At 30.9% G+C, this 18,322-nt stretch overlaps 1 protein-coding gene and 1 long non-coding RNA gene across 2 annotated transcripts in view; one reads left to right on the top strand and one right to left on the bottom strand.

Annotated features, from left to right (window-relative positions):
- Positions 1-17,403, top strand: part of LOC145332685 (inositol-trisphosphate 3-kinase A-like) — an 87,521-nt gene extending 70,118 nt beyond the window's left edge. The window contains exons 17-24 of the mRNA XM_080177701.1: positions 5,604-5,669; positions 6,003-6,089; positions 7,384-7,434; positions 8,021-8,087; positions 10,417-10,452; positions 13,474-13,554; positions 13,969-14,088; positions 15,555-17,403. Of these exons, the coding sequence (XP_080033827.1) occupies positions 5,604-5,669; positions 6,003-6,089; positions 7,384-7,434; positions 8,021-8,087; positions 10,417-10,452; positions 13,474-13,554; positions 13,969-14,088; positions 15,555-15,644 (598 nt within the window). The 3' untranslated portion in view covers positions 15,645-17,403. The remainder of the gene's footprint in view (positions 1-5,603; positions 5,670-6,002; positions 6,090-7,383; positions 7,435-8,020; positions 8,088-10,416; positions 10,453-13,473; positions 13,555-13,968; positions 14,089-15,554) is intronic.
- On the bottom strand, positions 2,525-3,611 carry LOC145332064 (uncharacterized). The gene is made up of 2 exons (XR_013884016.1): positions 3,517-3,611; positions 2,525-2,634 (listed from the first exon to the last, which is right to left on the bottom strand). It is a non-coding gene; the product is annotated as an uncharacterized LOC145332064 (long non-coding RNA).
- Positions 17,404-18,322: the final 919 nt, after the last annotated feature.

The raw sequence follows: 18,322 nt of genomic DNA, 5'->3' as shown, positions 1-18,322 counted from the left end.
AATGTTTGGTTTTTTGTTGCGTTCAAGTTTCTACGATATGTAGCGCAAGAGTATCTTTATACGATACCTCGCAATGATACGTAAGAGTCTATATACTTAAAATAAAAATTTCGATTTATTTCTTTTGGAAGGGTGGTGGTACACTCCCCCAAAATAGTTAAAAACCTTCCCGGGACCTATGAGAAGCTACCCTGTTAAGGAGAACCCGATCAGTTCAGCGGTTAGCGAGATCCTTGAGTACAAACATACAAACACACAGACAAACATTCTGTTACTATATTATAAGGATTTACTAGAAAAAGGGAATCGACTTAACTGAAATACATATGAAAGAAAGATATAAGAGACAATGTCCGATAAATTGATGAAAATTCCCAATGATGATATACAAAATTATCCCTTCTGTAGGTTAAAATTAGTGATTAAATCATTTGAACACGCAACTATATGAACCAGTCAATTAAAATTCACTAATGTCCCCAAAGTTGGTAAACTAACAAATAAGAAAACATAATTTAAAAACGACGGGGACTAGTGTAATAATCAGTCAATAGTCTCTTCTCTCTCTCTGAGTAATCCTTATACTAAAGTAACAGGATGTTTGTATGTTTGTTTTCTAGGGGGCGTAGCCGCTAGTTAATAACATATAGGCTTGACAAAGTAAAAAATGATGATATATTTAGTTTTGCTTAGTTCAATATGTATACACTAGCGGCTACGCCCCTAGAGGCCTCTAGGGGCACTTGAGGAGGGTAGAGTCAAATTTGATAACCCAATTTCTTATATTAGATTTGAAAAGAAAAAGACAAGTTTAAAAATAAATTTTTTGGGGGGCAAAAAAAAAATATCGGGGGGGTGGGGGTGCCCCCCCCTCCTAATTTTTTATTTTAGTTAAAAAAAATTAAAAAAATTTGGTGGGGGGATTTTTCATTTTTTGGGGGGGTTGGGGGTGTCCCACCCCCCAAGAAAATAGTTATAAACCTTTCTGGGACCTATGAGAAGCTACTCTGTTAAGGAGAACCCGATCGGTCCAGCGGTTAGCAAGATCCTTTGGTACAAACAAACACACAAACACACAAACACACAAACATACAAACACACAAACATACAAACACACAAACACACAGACACCCATCCTGTTACTGTAGTATAAGGATAAATCTCTGCAAAATATCAACCAATATAAGTACATGATACATCTATAACAAATAAATCACAAAAGTTAGTATCAAAGAATTAAATCATCTTTAGTGTAAACTTTTATTAAAAATTTTCAATAACGAAGCTCTTTGTAATAGATAGCTCTTAGCATCTTATAGTCCATTTAGGCATGTAATAATTGTCTTATTGATTGAGAATTGCCATGATGATTCCTTTAACTGTAAGGTATGATTCAGATTATCCTTACCAGAAACATAATATGTCAAATAAAAATATGTAATTTTGGGAACATTTTTTTTTGGCAACAATATATATTTGTGGGCCAAAAAATAGTCTAATGCCATAAACCATATCCAGACTTTTTACGATAATAAAATAGCCCAAAACCATCACGAGCCCTATAAAAAGCTTCATTGTAAAAAGGACCAAGATTATTTGCTACAAACAAAAAAAGCTTATTAATTCAAATAATTATTTTCTGATTTTTGGATTAACAATTCCCATGACAACAAGGTACAGCGTTTTAAGAGGAGGTTCTTTACAGTCAAGTCATAAAAATGTAAGTATGTCCTATACATACAATTAATAACTTGCTCTTTAAGTACTGAAACTGACATACTAATGTTAATGTTCATTTTTGAGCTTCGCTTTTATATATGTTGTCATCCTTGTTTTGTTAAGGGGGGGGGGATGTGGTTACTCATGCCTCGACATACCAGTAATTTTATTTTGGGTGCTACTCCCTTAGTTTTAGAGATATTTGCAGGGGCGTCCAAGCTTTTTTATTTTGGGTTGGTAAATATTTTGTAAGGGGGGTAATTTAGTAAGGGGGGGGGGGTTAATTGTGCGCGGAGCGTTCTGCAAAATTTGTTTACCCCCCCCAAAAAAAATTTTTACCACGGTGGTAAAATTTTCTTGGGGAGGGGGGTAATTACCCCCCGCTGAAATCTGATGGCAGGGGTAAGTATTTTCAACCCCCCCCCCAAAAAAAAAAAAACTTACCCACGGGTCAAAAATTTTTTTTTGGGGGGGGGTAATTTAATAATTATATAAAGGTACCTAGCTAATTATGAAATATTTAGTAGGGAAATTGCGCGCGAAGCTCGCCAAATTTTTTTTGTTAGGGATCATTTTTTTGGTATCTTTAAAAAAAACGGCGGCGGTCGTGGTATGAGTCACCACATTCCCCCCCCCCCTTACCTATATTGAAAAGAAACCTAGTATATTTAACTGAAAAAGAAATGTGCTTAAGATTAATTGCTCTCTTTCATAAATGAATTTAATGCTTTAATAAAATTCAAAATTTCCCGAAAGCATAGGCTTGCAATTGCTACTTGAAACTAAGAAATGTAAGATGTAAAAGTTTGTTTTTCAAAAAGTGACACTTCCAACTTCTCACTGTGTTTTTATTTCTTCTAGATTTTGAATAATAAGCTTCAGTTTGTTTTATGAAATCACAGTCAACAAGATCATCTAAATAAAAAAATAATATTATTTATGTAGTTTGAAAACAACATAAATGTCAATTTTGGGCCGATTTTAAATAAAGTTGGATGGATACACTCCCTGAAAAAACTAAGGCGGACAGATACACCTCCCCTCCTTGACAATGGTCTAAAAATTGAATTTTGGGACTTTCCCTCTAGGGGCTAGTGGGGCAAAAGACTCCCCCAAACACTAAAAATTTAAGTTCTGAGCTTATTTTTAGAGATGAAATCTGTAATGATTACTTAGTTTGGTTATTTTTAAAAAGGTTTCTGAAGAAAAATCATCTCAATATCTCTAAAAATAAGCTCAGACCTAAATTTTTAATGTTTGGGGGTATTTGCTCCACTAGCCCCTAGAAGGAAAGTCCCAAAATGAAATTTGTAATGATTACTTAGTACGGTTATGTTGGAAAAGTTTACTTAAAAAAACAGGTTGATATATTTAAATATAAGCTCAAAACTAAAACTTTTAGTGTTTGGGGGTCTTTTGCTCCACTGGCCACTAGAAGGAAAGTCTCAAAATGAAATTTGTAATGATTACTTAGTTTGGTTATATTAAAAAAGTTTTCTGAAAAAAAAATCATCTCATTATTTCTAAAAATAAGCTCAGAACCTAAAAAAAAAGCCTGTGCACGCCACTAAATAAGAGGTTTTGTCAATTCATTTTAAACATGTTTGACGTAAATAACCCGCAACCGTGGCTCAGCACGCAGCGCAACTGCTCGTCGTTGAGAAAGTGATAGGTTCGAATAATGGTACGACACTGTGTCAAAACTAAAGACGTTAAAAATGGTTCCCACTGCTGCTATGTCAGATGCACAACGTAAATAGTTAGTTAATTTTATATGATAAATCAATAAAAATTTACCTCAAAAGGGATTCACATTCTTGGCTAAAACGTCGTACATTTTCATTTTGTTTCTAAAATCAAATTGTAGTTTTGTTAAATATTGAATATTTATTTAAAGTTTTATAACACTCACTCTCCCCCACAAATATCTCGTTTGACGTAATTGGTATTAGCATTTTCTTATAAAAGTGTACTTAGGGTTATAGAATACATTCTCCCCAAAACTTCAAGAAATGCCAATTATGCCTGACAGAATGTGTTTCCATTGCCCATGCTTCAAAATCAACCACAACATCACTCAATATGAGAAATGAAGTCTTCAACCACTGCATACATCGAAAAAAGTACTTACTGGACCAAACTTAACCTTATATGGCCATATCATAGCAAATTTTTTTATATATATCATGCATAATATTCATTACTACAAAGTACATATTGCCTTTTTATGTGTAAAATAAGAAACATTAGTCATAGTTTAAATGCTAAAATTTAAATACCTCACCTCTTTCCCTTTTTATTATGCAAAATTACCCCCCCCACTCGTTCCTTACCTCCACTGCAAGAAAAAAATCATCTTTTGTTTTTAATAAACAGTATAGAATTTATGCTCATTAAAGCATCATGTATTTTTATTTATCTAACTGAAGATTGTTCTTGACATGAAACACTGTGTATTGGACTTATCAAATAAAAATTACATGTTTAATTAAACTGTGTTGATCACTCTATGTTATTTATATATCATAAGAAGTGTACTTAGCTAGAAGCCGTGGTAAAAGAATACATTGCATACAATCTTTTTATCTATAATACAAAGTAGAATGATGTCTGGTCCGTCTGTCTGTCCGGCCATCTGTCCCTTAAGATCTCGGTAACCATTGAACCGATCGGATTCCACTCTTCAAGGAATATACCTACTGGTCCTGTGGTTATTTTAGGCTATTTTCTTGTTACTACTACAGTGTTAAATAAAAAGTGTACTTAGATTCCAAGGTAAAAGAATACATTATGTGTTATGATCTTTCTATATCATAAATACATAAATGATAGAAAAAGTTAAATAAAAAGATAAAAAAGACTAATTTAAATAAAAATGATGACGAAGGAAGGGAATAGTAGATATATATTATTATTATTCTATAAATGTTGCATCATTTTAAAAATATCATTATATGTAACTGTAATCTTTCACGCGTGTTTTATCAGAATTCACAGTACAAATAAAAACAATAACAAACCATAAAATGTAAATAGACCTTGGGCCCTGAATTTTCATTTTATATAACCTTTTCTTTTAAAATTAATGTTTTGTCAAAAACACGTGAAAAACATTTATTATAATTATAAAGATAAGAATTTTAGGCTTTACAAAAATTTAAATAAAAAAGATATGTTTTGGATATCTAGGGGTTAAATATAGTAAATTTTGTTGAGAAAATTTGGTTTGTTTCCGATGATCGGGAGAACAAAAGAATGCTCATTTTTATGAAAATATTTTATTAAAATGACTCAACTTTTTGCTGTAAATGTATAGCAAATATAATAGATCATTGGTTTTTAAACAATTTAATTCTTAAATGTTATTGATTCTAGAGATTTAAACAATTTTTCTTTTGTCACTATATCTGCATAAACACAGCGGTATTTGGTTAATGATTTTTTAAAATAAACCAAACTTTTTCATTACATTTTAAAGAAAGTTCGAGGACAAATATTAATAAAGATATATTACAAAAATATTTTCTAAGTATCATATTTTTTGTTTTTATCTGCAAGCGAAGAAATGACTAATTTTCTCTTAGTTTAATTGATGCTCAAGTTTTAACATTATTTTCATGTTGAAATACTCTTGGCATTTTAAACTGATTTTTTTCTAACTTAGTTGAACTTTTAAGGCATTATACTTTGAAAATTACTTTAAAAATACGAAAAGGTAAACGAAAATGCATTTTGAAAAATCAAATTCGCGATCACTTTAAAACCACGTCAGGACAAGTAGGTCTATTCTTTGAAGTGTAGAACCCAATTAATTGGTTACCAAAATTATGAGCTGCAGACGGACAGACAGACATTGTTCTACTTTATACTATGAATTTTTTTAGCATAATGGATGTAAAGATGGGTGTTAGAACTTTTGCAGCCAAAGAAATTTCAAATAACAAACCAAGGTACGTGCAGTAAACCGAATATCATATAATTCAGAATCATAACCAAAGACGTTAAAAATAGTTTATATTGTGTTAACTGTACGAAGTGCCTTGACCTACACACAGGCAAAACTAAATTCATAAACAAGGAAGGGAGAGGTTATTTATCTGTGAATTAAACTTAGTACCCAAAGTTGAACTGACTTTAACTGTTCGCAGTGTTCAAACTTTTCTACCAATAATATTATTCTAAAGATAGGTAAGCCAACCTAAGTATTCTCAAGTCAGATATGTATGCGAAAATTTGCTGTGTCTTAACTTTTGAAACAATAATTTTTATCATAATATTGTCAGGTCAGATCTGTATGAGAAAATGATCTCTGAGGATATGTCAGCCCCGACCACAGAAGAACATCAGTCCCAGTCAATAACTAAATACAGGTAGATACGGGTTATTAGTAGTAATTACCTAGTTTTCTGCTATACACTTTTAGTTACATTGTAATAGCCTCATATTTGAATTATATAAAAATATTTCATGTGTTTAAGTTGTGTATACTGTATATACACTTTATATAAAGCTTTTAAGGACATACTTTTATTTTTTAATAATAATTATAATTGGTAAAGGTTTTGGTTGCTCTTTATCGGAGCTTGGATTGACCTTCCCCTTAGAAAATAGCATAAAACTATTACAGTCAATATAACAAAACATCTAAAGATATATCAATTGAAAAGATTCCTAGATTTTAGGCATACTATACTTTTTAAAAGTGAAACTTTTCAAATAATTAGGTTCGGTTCGTCCTAAGCATCATTATAAACAAGTCTTAAAAAGCATTAAATAGTATTCTGCATAAAAGCAGTGTTGCAACAAATTTACTTCCAATTTTGTTTAGACGTATAAATCTATATTCTGCTTATTTAATTCTGTTAGCTTGTCCTTACATCTGAGCTTCGCTTTTATGGATATTGTCATCCTTGTCTTTTAGATACTTGGCATCCAAAAAGTTTAATTAAATTAAAGATTTGTTTGCACTTTTACTCTAAACTTTACAAATTTTGTAAGGTGATACTTCAACTTTTTGATCTAGTGCAGTTCAAGGTAAATACTCCTGGCAACGATTATCTTCAAAAATTTATGAGCTGTAAAGTCTTCTTTAGCGAAGCTTTCCATGTGCATCATTGGGTCTTTGCTATTCCAGAGGTGAATTCTTGAGAAAAAAAAAATTCCTTACTAAAATCAGTTTGCCCCGCTTAAATTTTAGTGAGGCAAAATTAATCCCTCTACATTTTTAGCGAGCCTCACTGTTTTTAGTGAGGCAAACTGATTTTAGTGGGGCAAAAGTTTTTAAAGAATTCACCTCAGATTATTTATAGGCATTCTTAGGCTGCTTAACACGATATGCGGGAATTAAATGTACGTTAGGTCGTTTGGCAGCTAGCAGCCTTTAAAGTTCATAGATTATTTTGTTCGTTTGTGTTTTACGGTAATCCATCAACTATTTGTACCTGCCGAATAAACAGTGTTTATTAAAAACAAACTTTCTCTGCAGATTTGACTTTATCCAAACTTTCTTTTACAATAAAAGTAATTAGGTAAATAGGTTGATTCTTATAAGGGTGCATATAATTCTTTAACATTAGTGAAAGGCTAATCCAATAAGAAAATGCAGCAAAATGACTTGTCTTTAGTTTATTTTTATGTCTTGAAATAATTCATTTTTATTTCTAGATATTTGGATTGGAGGGATAGAATATCTTCTTCCAGAGATCTGGGTTTCAGGTAGTTATTGTTTTGCTTTAATTTTAAAACTTTGGCCATAAACAAGAGGCCGGTTGAACACTGATTATAAAGAGAGGGGTAGGTTTCTGGTAGAATCCGTAAAGGTGTGTGTTTTAAGGCTTAAAAATAGTAGTAGAACGATAATATTCACTAAATATGTGTTTTTCTTATTGAAAAGAACTAAGACAAAATTTTTTTTTTTAAGTTAACATAAATTTTTATCGTTCTACTACTGTTTTTTACTTATAACACATAACCTTTACGGATTTTACCAGAAACCTACCCCTCTCTATTTAAAATAGAGGGGAGGTTGAGGAAGGTTTCTTTATGACTATCCCAAGCAGAAGGTCTTAACCCTTAACGGTATGTGTACTTTACAATATGCGGTGTCCTTTCTAACCCTGCGGGTCTACCAAGCAATATAAACAAACCTTACTTAACCTTTAGTAATAAACGAAGAACAACCTCCCGTCCTAGTATCAATTTATTTTGAAATAATGGTTGTTGCTCTACTAATCACTTATAGGGAAACTACTAGACCTGATAATCAAGTTATCAACAGAATATAAAAAAATCCCTTTTTTAGAATAGAAGCCCAAACTTCGAAGGGAAAATCCAGAAAAGATTTTAAATCTGTTCGCAACCAAAGTGAGGTAATATATACTTAAATATCTGTTCCAGGGAGGGAGGGAACATTGGACTTTAAATCATACTGGTACCCATAGTTTTATAAAAAGTAAACTTTGGGTACTCTAAATAAAAAATTTGATTGAATGAATAAAACTAGCAGTGTCGAAACTTTTCAACTAATAATAATAATATTAAGATGGGGTAATTATTAGACTATAAAAGTTGGGAAGATTTTTAATCAATATAATAGATTTGAAATCTGCATAAAATTTTAAGGATTTTTTATAAAATTAGTTTTTTATATAATTCTTTATTTAAAGGCGCAAATACAAATTAAGTTAAATAATTTTGAGATCTGTGATTGGTGGATTGAAAACTATCTGCGCTCTGATTGGAGAAGCTTAAGTGACGTACATCATTCAACCAATTAGAGCGTAGGTAGTTTCCAATCCAGCTATCCTATTGGTCAAAATTTATTAACTTAAATCGTATTTGCGCCTTTAAATAAAGAATTATATAAAAAACGAATTTTATAAAAAATCCTTAAAATTTTATGCAGATTTCAAATCTATTATATTGATTAAAAATCTTTAAAACTTTTATAGTCTAGTAATTATGCTTAAAAACACCAAGGTGAAAGAAAATATTATCATACATTGTCGCAACACATAAGACCCCTGTTCTGTTCCTTAATCTATATACAAAAAGTACTCTAACTCACTTTGACTATATGTCTGTTCGATCGTCTTTGGATGAAATATGATTTACTCGTCTACTATGTAAGATAAGCTTCTGAACATTCTTACAGAGCATCATGACAAATGCGAACTACTCGACACCTGACCTATGGCACTGAAGAATTTATTAACATGATAAATTAAATTAAATGATTCCATTAAGTGTGTCTTAGTTAAAATTTAAATATTTTATATTTACTACTTTTGAAAATTATCATCCTTGGTGTACTTCAGTCTTGCAATAGCACACTTTCTTACAGAATTTTATTCTTTGCTAAAATCAAAAACAGATAAATATACATTATAATTAATACTTATACAATAATAACATCTGATAATTATTAACAAAGCTTTTCCATAATAAGGATCGGTCCGTCCGTACGGTCTCTCTTATAGTTAATGCATACATGTTATGATTGTCCTATCGATTTCAAACTTTTTTTTATGATATAATTATCCCACTCATCTGTTCATATCAGTTGTCTTATATATTGATATTTCTTTGCCTATATTATCAATTTATAACTTTTAGTTTAATTTTCGTTAAGTAGCTTATTTTAATTTATTGATTTGTTGTGAAAATCGCGCTTCTTTTGAACATAATTGTCAAAATATAACTTTAGAAAAACCAAGTAATTATAAAACTGTCACTTTTTATATAAAGATTATTTTAGTTAATCCCCTGTTTTATTACTTTATTAATAAATTTTGCAATCATTTATCTTGCAAAGTCGTCAGAAAGTCATTCAATGTACATTGTACACTGTCAACTGTGTACTTTTATGCAGGGATCTTAAGGGATAAGACAATTGAAGATAATTTGATGTACAATATCACTTCTTCGATAGATTAAAATTATTAATTGAAAAGTTTCGACACTGCTAGTTTGGAACCAATGCAATGTTTCAAAATTCAAAAAAGTACCCGTAGTTTTGAAAACAAATAATAAGATTGCGCAGTTTTGGGTACCAGTGTAATTTACCTTCAATGTTTCCTCTATCCCTGTTACAGTTAGAGACATAACATTTTTTTTCTGGTGGTTCATGTGCATAATTAGAGAAAATTACTTTTTCTAGTCATGACCTTTCTACTCACGGAAGTTTATTATTGCTCAAGGATGTACAACAAAAATTTTTAGGTCTCTAGCTGTAATATACGATATACATGATATAAGTCCATATTAAAAGCAGGACATAAAATCGGTCATAAAATGGTCATAACACCACTATTCTCAGATGTTCATTGATATCCCAGTATTCACCAAAAGAAATTTTAGGTATCTATCTTATACACAAAAGTCATAATGAAAAAATTAAGATTTATTTAGAATTTTTTCTAAATTTGGTGCCACCTAACCGACTTTGAACGGACGCCACGACCGACACAGACCAGATATCCTTATAAGATCAACTCTTGCCGACGTATAATTACTAAACTTAAAAAGTCATGAAGTCACAACTCTCTATCCTACCTACAAAAAAATGACATTGAAAAAACTAGAGGGGAGAGTCAACATGACCCCCCCTCCCTTATCTGTAAGGGTTAACATGATACTTTTTTCCTTAGTAATCGCCATTTTTAAAAATCAAATAATATTGATTTTTATTATTTTCAGGTGGAGAATGTGTTTAAATTATTCGCTGATAATCCGGAAAGTTATTATTAGATTTTCTTTGAAAATTAATTTATGTTTTATAAAAATTATCTTATTGGGTATAAAATTTTCAAAATTGAAAAAAAAATATTTCTAAGAGGATAATACCAAATCTATAATCCTTTTCAGTATCTGCTAGTGGATTCTCCTACTAGAGGTAATTGAGGGTTATTTTAAGGGTAGCTATTACACTCTTTAAAAACTTATGTCAAATTATATACATCTTTCCGCGAAAAAAAAATATAAGAATAATTCCAGCGTTTTTTGTCTTTAAAGGACACTGGTCGCCGGAAGGTAAAAGCAGTTTTTTGAAACAGGCTCTCTGAGATTATTACAGATTCTGATATATACATATATAGACTAATGAAAAATGCAAAAAACGAAATCAAAAGCGTTCCTTCTTGGGAGAAAAGGCGGGAAAAAGATTTTTAGCTCTTTTTAACCTAAAATTCACATTGGCAAGCCTGTAAAAATATAAACACATTTTAAACATGTCATTGCTCAGCACATAGAAGTGATAGAAAAATGCTACACATACCATTGGAAAGCTCATAACCTCTAGTTTTCATATTGGTATATAACGTGTTTGTACTATTATTAGTTTTTGAGCTAACCTCTGAAGAATACACAAGTTTTATAAATGCAGTTTTTTCTAAAATTTTAAGTTTAATACTTGTTACACAAACCTTTTTCAAATTATATAACTTAGTACCTAGAAGTTATATAATTATTTTATATGGGTAAAATTGTATATTTTGGGTACTTTCAATTTTAGCTTAATTAAAAATTGTCTTTGAAATGTGTATAGTTTGTAGTAAGGACCAAGAAGGGAGGGGGGTGGGGGAGTTTATACACTTATACAAAATGAAATTCAGTATAAAATTTTTGCCATGTTTGTTTTTGGGCTTGTTGTTATAGTTATTAACCTGATTCTTTTTGTAAATTATGAATAAATCTACCAGTAGACTTTGAAAATTGAATTTTAGCACTTTCCTTCTAGGGGCTAGTGGGTTAAAACAGCCTACAAAACACTATAATTTAAGGCTTGAGCTTATTTTTGGAGATAACAAGATGATTTTTTATTTCAAAATTAATTCTCATATTTGAGATAAGTAGCCACTAAAGATTTCATTTTGGCACTTTCCTTCTTGAGGCTAGTGGACCTATTAAACATTGAAATTATAAGTCAGTATCATATTTTGCCCTTGCTGTTTGTTTTGTTTTTATAGTATTCAAATGATTCTTTTTTTAAATTTTCTTACATGATTGGATCTACCTGTAAAGCTTCAAAAATTGAATTTTGGCACTTTTCTTCAGGGGCTTGTGGGGCACAAAAGCCCCTAAAGCACTAAAATTGTAAGTAATGAGATTATTTTTAAAGATATCAAGCTAATTTTTTAATGTAAACATTTTTCACACCATCGAACTAATTAGTCACTAAAGATTTCATTCTGGCACTTTCCTTCTAGAGTCTAGTGGGGTAAAACATCCTCCAAAATACAAATATTATGAGTTCTGAGCTTTTTTTCAAAGATATCATGTTGAATTTTGATGAAAGCTTATTTCACATAATGAAAAAAAAATAATTTAGTCCTTGAAGAGATTGCCTAATTGAAATCTATAGTGATTATTTGATCAGGTTTATAACTATAACAACAAGCCCAAACATCTAGAGCAAAATTTTATACTGAATTTCAAGGCCTATAAGTGTATAATTTCTCATCCTCCCATTAGATCTTATAAGTTTACAATTGGAGGGAGGGGGGGGGGGGGTGTTTCACCCCACTCCCTTAGAAAGAAAGTGTTAAAATGAATCTTTAGTTGCTACTTAGCTCAATTGTTTGAAAAAGTTTACATTAAAAATCAGCTTGTTATCTCTAAAAATAAGCTCAAGCCTTAAATTCTAGTGTTTTGGAGGGGGGGGGGGGGGGGTGTTATATCCCACTAAACCCAAGAAGGAAAGTGACAAAATGAAATCTTTAGTGGCTACTTAGCTTAATTATGTAAAAAAAGGTTTACATTAAAAAAATTGGCTTGTTTTCTCTAAAATAAGCTCAGACCTTAGATTTTAGTGATTTGTGGGCTGTTTTAACCCATTAGTCTCTAGAAGAAAAGTGCCAAAATTCAATTTTCAAAGTTTTACTGGTAGATTTATTCATAATTTACAAAAAGAATCAGGTTAATAACTATAACAACAAGCCCAAAAACAAACAGGGCAAAAATTTTATACTGAATTTCTTTTTGTATAAGTGTATAAACTCCCCCCCCCCCTCTCCCTCCTCGGTCCTTACTACAAACTATACACATTTCAAAGACAATTTTTAATTAAGCTAAAATTGAAAGTACCCACAATATACAATTTTACCCATATAAAATAATTAAATAACTTCTAGGTGCTAAGTAATATAATTTGAAAAAGGTTTGTGTAAAAAGTATTAAACTTAAAATTTAAGAAAAAACTGCATTTATAAAACTTGTGTATTCTTCAGAGGAAAGCTCAAAAACTAATAATAGTACAAACACTTTATATACCAATATAAAAACTAGAGGTTATGAGCTTTCCAATGGTATGTGTAGCATTTTTCTACCACTTCTAGGTGCTGAGCAATGACATGTTTAAAATGTGTTTATATTTTTTACAGGGTTGCCAATGTGAATTTTAGGTTAAAAAGAGCTAAAATCTTTTTCCCGCATTTTCTCCCAAGAAGGAATGCTTTTGATTTCGTTTTTTGCATTATTTATTAGTCTATTTATGGATATATCATAATCTGTAATAATCTCAGAGAGCCTGTTTCAAAAAACTGCTGTTCCCTTCTTGCGACCAGTGTCGACAGAAGGCCCGGGCAATAAAACTTGTTTTTTTTTCATGTTTTTTTAATTTTATTATTCTTAGTTGTCTTCCTTATAAATTTAAATATAGAGCCCCTTGGATGCATGTGCCAACCGCTAGTTATAGATTTAGGCATAAAAAAAGACAACAAATTCAAAGAAAAATTAATAATAACTAAATGTTATCAGAGCATAGTCCAGCAATACTTGGAGCGGTTACAATCTATCAGATCTTTGTGTTCAGCTAGTCCTTTCTTTAAGTCTCATGAGGTAGGTCTTATAATCTTCAAATCTTTCTCCCTCCAATATTTATATACTAGAACATTCTTTGTAATGAAATAATTTGAACTTCAAAATAACATTCGTTATTTTTTAAATATATACATAAATAATAATCCTATTTTTGTAAAACAATCACAAGCAAGTTTATTTGATGTAACTTTGACTTGATAACAGCATTTGATGAAAAAATCTTTGTTTATATACTAGCATGACAATGGATGTAGAATATGAATGATTATTATAACAGGGTAAAAATAGCTTTCTAACATGTAACTCATTTGATAGTCAGTTCTTTTATCCAATAAAACATGCAATCCTGTTAGTATTATTAATAATTTTACTATCTGTGGACATCTGTCTACAAAAACGAGGCGGTAAATAACAATTATGTTTCTTTTTCAGATGATCGGATCATCTCTGCTATTTGTGCACGACGACAAGAAAGCTTCCGTATGGCTTATTGACTTTGAGAAGTCCTGCAGGATGCCGGAAAACCAAAAAATTTCACACAATGTTCCGTGGGTAAGAAGTAGGGCTTAGAAACCGGTTAATATCCGCTGGATTATAACCGGTTCTGAGCCATAATGAATATAATCGTTTCGATTTACTATTTTCCACGAATATCAAAATAAGTTTTTCTCGTATTCATTCGAATCCGGTGGATAGCAACCGGTTCTCATCCATACGAAAAAACTATGTCAAGCATCGTATTATATCCAGCTTTCTACGAATATAAAAATGTACAATCATAAGATTAAAACCAGATTTTTTTAGCCTGTGCCTTCGGCACCTCGGGTCTAAAAAACTAGTTTTAATCTTATATTGTACATTCTATATCCGCGGAAAGCCGTTTATAATACGATGCGAGAAATAACTATTATTATCTTTGGTATACTTAAATTCAGCTAGAGCCTTTTTCTACAACCAATATTATTTTAGTTACCAAAAAGAAAATCTTACACATGATATTGGGTAAAGAATAAGATTAAAAATTCGTCCATGATCCTATCTCTTTAGGGCTGAACTGAGAATTTAAGCAGGGATCTAAAGGGATAAGACAATTGCCGATAAATTTGATGTGCATCACCAATGTTGATGCACAAATTTATCCCATAGATTACAACAAGTGGTTGAAATATTTGGACACTCAACTTAACGAACCAACAAAAAAAAAAATATAATGGAAGTCCCCAAACTTGTTGAGGCAACGAATAAAGCGTTACTATAAAAGTTTGAGGACTAGTGTAATAAACATCCCATTGTCCTTTCCATCCCTGGTATTTTAGTATTAAATTATTCTGTATAGTGGTTAAAGAACTTTTTCAAAGTAAAAGAAACTTTGTTTATCTCATTTTTATGAAGAATTCATATTTTTTTTTGTAAAACTTTTCACTCTTTACTGGTTTTATGAGTATTTTTTCCAGTATGGTTTTGAAACCAATTAAAATCTGCAAGCTTAAAACCGGTTCTCAGTCATACTAAAAAACATGTATGGCACCGAATTACAGACACTTTTCCACGAATATTACATAAAAATCTTAAAATTAACTCCACTTTTGTTTGCGCGGTCCCTCCCGGGGCTTACAAAACTGGCTTTTGTTTTATGATTTTTATTTTAATATCCGCGGAAAGCCGTGTACAATACGATGCGATAATAGTTATTTCTTGCATCGTATTATAAACGGCATTCCACGGATATAGAATGTACAATTATAAGATTAAAACCAGTTTTTTTAGCCCCGAGTTGCCGAAGGCATGGGATAAAAAAAATGGTTTTAATCTTATGATTGTACATTTTTTATATTCGTAGAAAGCTGGATATAATACGATACTAGACATAGTTTTTTTCGTATGGATGAGAACCGGTTCCTATCCACCGGATTCGAATGAATACGAGAAATAACTGTTTAAAATTATTTTTAAAACATGATTGGGCATCTTAAAATTGTCCTATCGATTTGAAACTGTAATTATTATTTTTGTTTCAGAATGAAGGTACACGAGAGGATGGTTACCTAATTGGAATTCAGTCTCTTATCAACATCTTTTCCAATCTTACCAAATTAGATTCTTCATAATTTAATAATATTACATTTTTTTTATTAAAATGATAATCCTGTTTCAAGTATGGCTTCGAATTCGATTTATATCCGCTTGATTGGAACCAGTTCTTAGCCATATTGAAAAATCGTATTAAAGCATTCGGCCCCTCAGGGCTAACAAAACTGGTTTTAAATTTATCTTTTAATTTTTCATTTTATTATTCGCGGAAATCTGATTATAATACAATGCGATAAATAACTATTCTTGATGCAAATTCAAACAGTTTTAGAGCAAAAGCAAAAGTTAATACCTAAAGTTAATGATTATTTATAAAAAAAATTTTATTAAACAAAAAAATTCTTCTTTAAGATATTTTTTTTTCAAATTTTAAAATAGACCTAGTTTAATAATTAACTATTTTGAAACCATGTTAATTTTTGTTAATTAAAATAAGGATAGAGTTTTAGAAAATTAATAAATATAATTGATTCCCTTTACTTTTTGTATGGTTCTACAATTTGTTTTCCAACCTTTATTAATCTTTTAATAAATTAAAACAATTATTAATATTTTATTTAAAGATTTACATGATAATAAGAATTCTTAACATTTTTCAGCACCCTAGTCTAAAAATAAGAAATTGATTTTATCCATAAGGTTTCGTGATTTACCAAATTTATTTGACTATTTTAGTAAATTGAATGAGACTCCCAAGGGGCTGTACATTTTAGAAATTTTAGAAATCAAATAATTGACAACTTGTTTACGGTCAGGCCCTCTTAAAAATAGATACATTTAGAACACATGCCTGTGGATGGGGGATGTAAAGGATTGAAATTAAACAGGCTCGTCTTCCCCTTTTTTCACCCAATAAGAAACACACTCCCCTGAGGTCCTACGACAAACGCAGAAGTCCTAAACGTCGGAGTGGACACATAACCTAACCTACTTTAGACCATCTTATAGGTTTTTTAAATGCCTAACCCCTGCAGGGGGCTTATTTGTTCATTCATATCTTAACCTAACCTAATCTGTATAGAAATGCTTAATAAAATTAATATTTTAACACTCCTGCGTTTGTCCACTCCGACGTTTGGGACTCCTGCGTTTGTCCTGGAACCTCCCCTGGCAAGAACCTGGGAAAACAACTGAATTTAAATTCTACAGAATTTTCTTTGACTATAAATCTCATTTGATATTTTTAAGTTGCATTTATTTATAACCATTGAAAATTTTAAAATATATTTGCATTTATAGTTTTTTTTATGTTGATTGTAAGTTATTTTAACTTATTTTATGTCTAAATTATAGTTATTTGATAAAAATAAATAGATAAAGTCCAAATTAAAAGGTACATTTAACAAAACAATCCATGAGTAAATATTTTAAATTTAAGCAAAATTATGTATATTTTTTTTTTACATTTTACCTAACTGTTTTTAATTCTATTTTGGTGCTGATATCCTATTATTACAAAGTAGTAAGGTTTTTTTGTCTGAAGCTTAAGATCTTAATAAATACTGATAAGATTTAGTTCTCTATTTTATGTAAGATCCCTAAAGCCTTTGTGATGGCTTTAGGCTGTTTTATTTACAGATAAAAATCTTTTGATTGCTTAAAACTCTTTTTCTAGCACATCTTTGCCCTTTCAATATAAAACCCATAGATGTTGAGGGCGTAGCCCTCGCCCTTTATGTAAAAAATAATAAAATTATCAATATATTGTTAAATTTATATTTTACTTCATGTATCTTTTTGAACGACTGAAAAAAATAAATATGATATTCTAACAAATTTTTTATTTTACGAGTAATTTTTGTTGTTTTGAAGATGCGGCTAAGTGTCTCGGGGTTGGTTGCGGGTTAATTCATATTTGGTATACTAAGGGCGACTTAGAGCTTTCTCGAATATGAAAGATTTATTACGACAGCAGCTTTGTATAAGCTGCATGGGTTATTTTGGTTGCGGCCCTAGCTATGTAAGGCTCGTTACTGGTTAGGCAAATTAGTTGGATAAATATCAGAGTAGATGACAGAAGGCGTATCTGGTGGATTATAAAGTCGCGCGGCAGGCACAAATTATATCTATAATACAAAGTAGAACGATGTCTATCTGTCCGTTTTTCCCTCTGTCCTTTAAGATCCCGGTAACCACTGAACCGATCGGATTTACTCTTCAGGGTATATACCTATTGGTCATGTGGTGGTTTTAAGCTATTTTCTTTGTGGATGGGACACCCCCAACCCCCTAAAAATGAAAAAATCCCCCCCCCCCATTTTTTTTTCTTCTATTATTTAAAATTAGAGGTGGAGTGGGGGCTTCTCACCAGGTACTTATTTTTTTTTCTATTATTTAAAATTAGAGGTGGAGTGGGGGCTTCTCACCAGGTACTTATTTTTTTTTCTTCATTAATTACCTCTTGGGGCATAGCCCCTAGAGGATAGGGGCGAAGCCGCTAATACATAATACACAGTTTTAAATAAGAACAATACTACTGTTTTGGTGAAATACAAATTTTACAAAAATATATTTTTTCTCGTAAAGTCGGTTATGGTAAAGCTTTGTTAAACAATAAGAAACTCCATATTTACATATTTCAAAATATATTTCAGGTATAGTTATTACATTTTGTTCATCAATTTAGCTATGTAAGGCTTGTTACTGCTTAGGCAAATTAGTTGGATAAATTTTGGAGTAGATGACAGAAGGCTTA

Source organism: Acartia tonsa, chromosome 11, assembly GCF_053477335.1.
Source record: "Acartia tonsa isolate MP-2025a chromosome 11, ASM5347733v1, whole genome shotgun sequence".
Classification (NCBI taxonomy): Eukaryota; Metazoa; Arthropoda; class Copepoda; order Calanoida; family Acartiidae; genus Acartia; species Acartia tonsa.
This window is presented reverse-complemented; position numbering and strand designations above follow the sequence as displayed.